Source organism: Ctenocephalides felis, unplaced genomic scaffold, assembly GCF_003426905.1.
Source record: "Ctenocephalides felis isolate EL2017-DRISC unplaced genomic scaffold, ASM342690v1 CF-g0.4_SCAFFOLD_01604, whole genome shotgun sequence".
In the NCBI taxonomy this organism is placed as follows: Eukaryota; Metazoa; Arthropoda; class Insecta; order Siphonaptera; family Pulicidae; genus Ctenocephalides; species Ctenocephalides felis.
The window spans coordinates 51810751-51815035 of record NW_020537758.1 but is presented as its reverse complement, the minus strand read 5'-3'; the positions used below and the strand labels follow the sequence as shown (position 1 = coordinate 51815035).

Here is a 4285-nt window from a genome sequence, read left to right as displayed (position 1 = left end):
GGCTACATCTATAACATTGGCCATGAAGGTGACAATCTTCATGGCATTGAGATTTTGCACGGGATGGTTGCCCTGGTAGAGGGGCTAGCGGAGTGTTTGATGGAACTAAATGTGCACTTCTAAAAGTAAAGTCCGCGCAACAACATGTTTAATAAATAATAAATAAATATATCTACTTTCATTATAACTTAAATCAATGATTGTAATAAGAACTGCAACAAATACATAATAATAATATACATAATATAAGCTAAACATATCTAACATCGAATCGGATCACCATTGGGTGACCTTTCGGCCTTTTTAACTTCCCGTAAGGTAAGTTATTGTAATGGACCGAAAGTCGAAATTGAAAATTTTTATATTTCTCGACGTTTTGAAGGTTTCTGAACATTTTGGCATACCTCAGAAAAAATAGATGTGTGTGTGTGTATGTACGAGGTCTGTTCAAAAAGTTTTCGTAATTTTCGTTTTTTCAAAAAAATATTTATTTATTCGTCTACATTAATGTGGTCCCCTTCAAAGTAGTCCCCCCCAGATATAATACACTTATGCCAGCGTTTTTTCCAATTTTCGAAGCACCCTTGATATTCACTTTTTGATATGTCCTTGAGCACTCTCGGCGATTTTCTTCAATCGAGGAAAACCGCCGTCCTTTCATGGGTCTCTTCAACTTTGGGAATAGGAAAAAGTCACACGGAGCCATATCTGGTGAATTTTTGCACTTTGCAACACATTTATTTCATTTTTTACGCAAAATTTAATACAAATTCTTTGACTTTTTCAATTCTTCCATTGTAAAAATCGCCGAGCTCAGAAAAACACGTCGAACCTTAGCGACTACCACAGACAAAGTAAACAGTGAATATAGCTGAAAATTTCATCATACTTTAGGGGCATGTATACCAACACAATAAAAAAAAAATTTTGACAATCAAACACTCCAGACCCGCGAAATTTAATTATTAGTAATTCCGGGTACTTTTTGAACAGACCATGTATGTATGGATACAAATTTTCAGTCACGTTTTCGGGCGCACGGATCAACCGATTTGAATGGTTCAAAAAACATTCGATTCCTATTGATAGGGAGATGTGCTGATTAGTTTTTGGCAAAGGCAGGTCCAGCAGTTACGAGATAAAGAGCAGAGAGTGCAGAAAACAGAAATCGAGTTTTTGAGAGAACGGAGCATTCGATTTGAGTGATCTAAAAAACATTCAATTAGTAATGATTGGGAGAAGTGTTTATTAGTTTTTCAAAGGCAGGCCCAGCCATTTCGAAGATACGGAGCTAAATGTATGAAAATGGCAGTTTTTGAGAGAACTAAGAGTCCGATTGATTCAAATAACTTTCTGCTTGTCTTAACAAAATAATTGATTTTTTGAAAAAAAAAATTTTTTGTTTCAACTTTTTTTTCAAAAAAAAATTTTTTGTTTCAACTTTTTTTAAAAAAAAATTTTTTTTGTATATCGAAAATAATTCAGATTTTATTTTTAATTCTGACTATAGTTCCAATATACTTTAAACAAATAATTTCAACTTTGCAATTCAGTTTATAGAATTCTTATAAATATTTGACAATGTTACAATATTTATTTATAATAATCTATATGAAAACATTCAAAATTCCTCAAACATTTCGTTTCGGTACGGGAAGTTCCTGCAATTTGCCTCAAGGCACGATGCCATACACCCCACTAGTTTCCTTATTTAATAAACCATTAAAATTACTGAATACTGTTTATAACGACAGATTGTAATTCACAAACGTAAATAAAAAAGACATAGTATCCACAATGATTATTGAATATATTCTCTTGATCAATTGCATCAAAATGGGTTTTCCTTGAGATAAGGTCTTTATTCATTTTAGAGATTTAAAATCAGTCTATACAACGTGAGAAAATAATTATCCTTTAACGGAATTACGAAAACTACAATTTAGACAATTAGGACATAACCAAAAATAAATTTTTACTTCATAAGAGCAAAATTTTTGCAGCAGTAACTTACCATATCGAGAAATGACAAAAACAACTTTTCACAAGAATCATATTGTACTAAGAGCATAGTTCTAGTATATAATAATTCATATTTCACTCATAATTCACATTCTATTTTACAAAAATGCACTTAAGTGTTTGCCTTTTGTTTTACCAACCGTTGTCAAATTAAATTTAGATTGTTTATGTCAGATGTCAGTAATATTTTTATTTACATTGGCATCACTCAGTAGGTTCAGTTAACAAACCGTTTAATTTTATAGAATATTTAACACAATTTCGTGCCACAGTGTTCAAACTATATTACTAAATTAAATGTCCGAAGCACAGTCATCGTTGTTACTAAAGAAGCAATTAGCAGAGTTGAGCAAAAACCCAGTCGAAGGATTCTCGGCGGGCCTAGTTGATGATAATGATATTTACAAATGGGAAGTTCTCATCATCGGACCTCCAGAAACGTTGTATGAAGGTGGATTTTTCAAAGCTCATTTAGATTTCCCTAAAGAATACCCGCTGAGACCGCCGAAAATGAGATTTGTGACCGAGATCTGGCATCCTAATATCGAAAAAAACGGTGATGTATGCATATCGATTCTCCACGAACCTGGTGACGATAAATGGGGATATGAAAAAGCATCAGAACGCTGGTTACCTGTGCACACGGTCGAAACTATTTTAATCTCAGTGATTTCTATGTTGGCTGATCCGAATGATGAAAGTCCGGCCAATGTGGATGCAGCAAAAGAATGGCGGGAATCTTACACGGAATTCAAAAGAAAAGTAGCAAGATGTGTCCGGAAAAGCCAAGAAGATTGCACCTGAAGCTTATGGCATATGTACGTGATCTAACAATTTTTCAATAGCTAAATTCCAAGTAGATACATATACATGTGAAAATAAATAAAACATTGTCAATGTAAGCCATTGATTATATTGCAAAAACATATATTATAATAACTATATTTTATATTAAGCATATGCTTTTTCATACAAGCCAAGTCTGACAGAAGCAATCTAAACTTTGTACAACAATAAAAAAGTTATTACTAAACTGCGTTAATTATATTCTTCGTCAAGAAGTAAATATATTTAAGTAAGTACATATTTGCATTAATAATTTTATCAATTTTCAGTAGCATAACTAGATTTCACATAAAAATTTGAAAAAACTTTAGGTATTGCCATAATTGCCAAATTACAAGCATTTGATCATTATTGGCAGAACTATTTTCAGTAAAAAATCTCCGAAATGAAAGTAAAAGAATCAGTAGAGATAAGCTCATTAATTAACTTTGATTGATGAGTATACTTATCATTAATAAGTTATAGAATTTTTGTGTAGACGAGTATATTCGTCATGTGTATAAATCCTTAACGGTTTAAATTGTAATTTTTGGAAAGAAAAACAAATCACATTCTCAAATTAGTAGATATTTAGAGTATTTTAAGCAAAGGGGGCGTCTAATAATCACTTTTTTAAGCATTTTTAGACGCCCCCGCCCTCCTCCTTGATGATACGTAGAGATATTCAAAGTTACCCTACCTTTACCACCAAAAATAACGTAATTTTTAGTTACGAGAAAAAATTGTAAAATATTTGAACTCCTTTGAAAATGTTTGGATTTAAAATCATTTTACTTTCACTTCTTTAAAAAATAAATACACGTGACATCATACAATACTCCTCCCTCCCAAACGTGATATTTCGTGAGTTTTTGTCAACAATTACTTCGATTCTGGTGACAGTTTAATGAATGCGCCACAGTTATCTGGTTAAAACTATGAACTAATTTTTATATTTTATCGAAAAATAACGTAATATCAAAGTTTCATAGTTACGCATATAAATTTTAATTAAAACAGTGTTTTACAACGATTGGCATTTAGAAAATAAAGGTCAACTGCAACGATCTATAAAGTATGACATTATCAAAGCTTGAAATTTATGATTGACTAAAACCACTGGAATGTAAAAAGTATTCGATTAAAAAGCCAAACTCAAAATCCATTTAATATTTATTTAATTAAAAAACAAGTTTATAAAAATTCCTTATTTAAGTTAAAAATGAAATAGTGGACTTTTTTGCTCCCTGGTTTTCACTTTTTACCCCGGGGACTATATAGTAAGTAGAGCCAAATGATAAATTTTAGAATAATAGCAAAAAATATATATGTATAATCGCAGAGAATTTTATACAATGTATTTTATATATTATTTAATTTGTGTTATTTGTTTTAATGTAGTTGGTTTGGTTTTCATTATATAATTGCTGAAAACAAA

The 4285-nt window shown here is 31.1% G+C and overlaps 1 protein-coding gene across 1 annotated transcript; it reads left to right on the top strand.

Annotated features, from left to right (window-relative positions):
- Positions 1 to 2310: 2310 nt before the first annotated feature.
- Positions 2311 to 2826, top strand: LOC113372622 (ubiquitin-conjugating enzyme E2 G1-like). Its single transcript, XM_026612979.1, has one exon. The coding sequence runs from the start codon at positions 2320 to 2322 to the stop codon at positions 2824 to 2826; it is 507 nt and encodes a 168-aa protein (XP_026468764.1). The 5' UTR covers positions 2311 to 2319.
- Positions 2827 to 4285: the final 1459 nt, after the last annotated feature.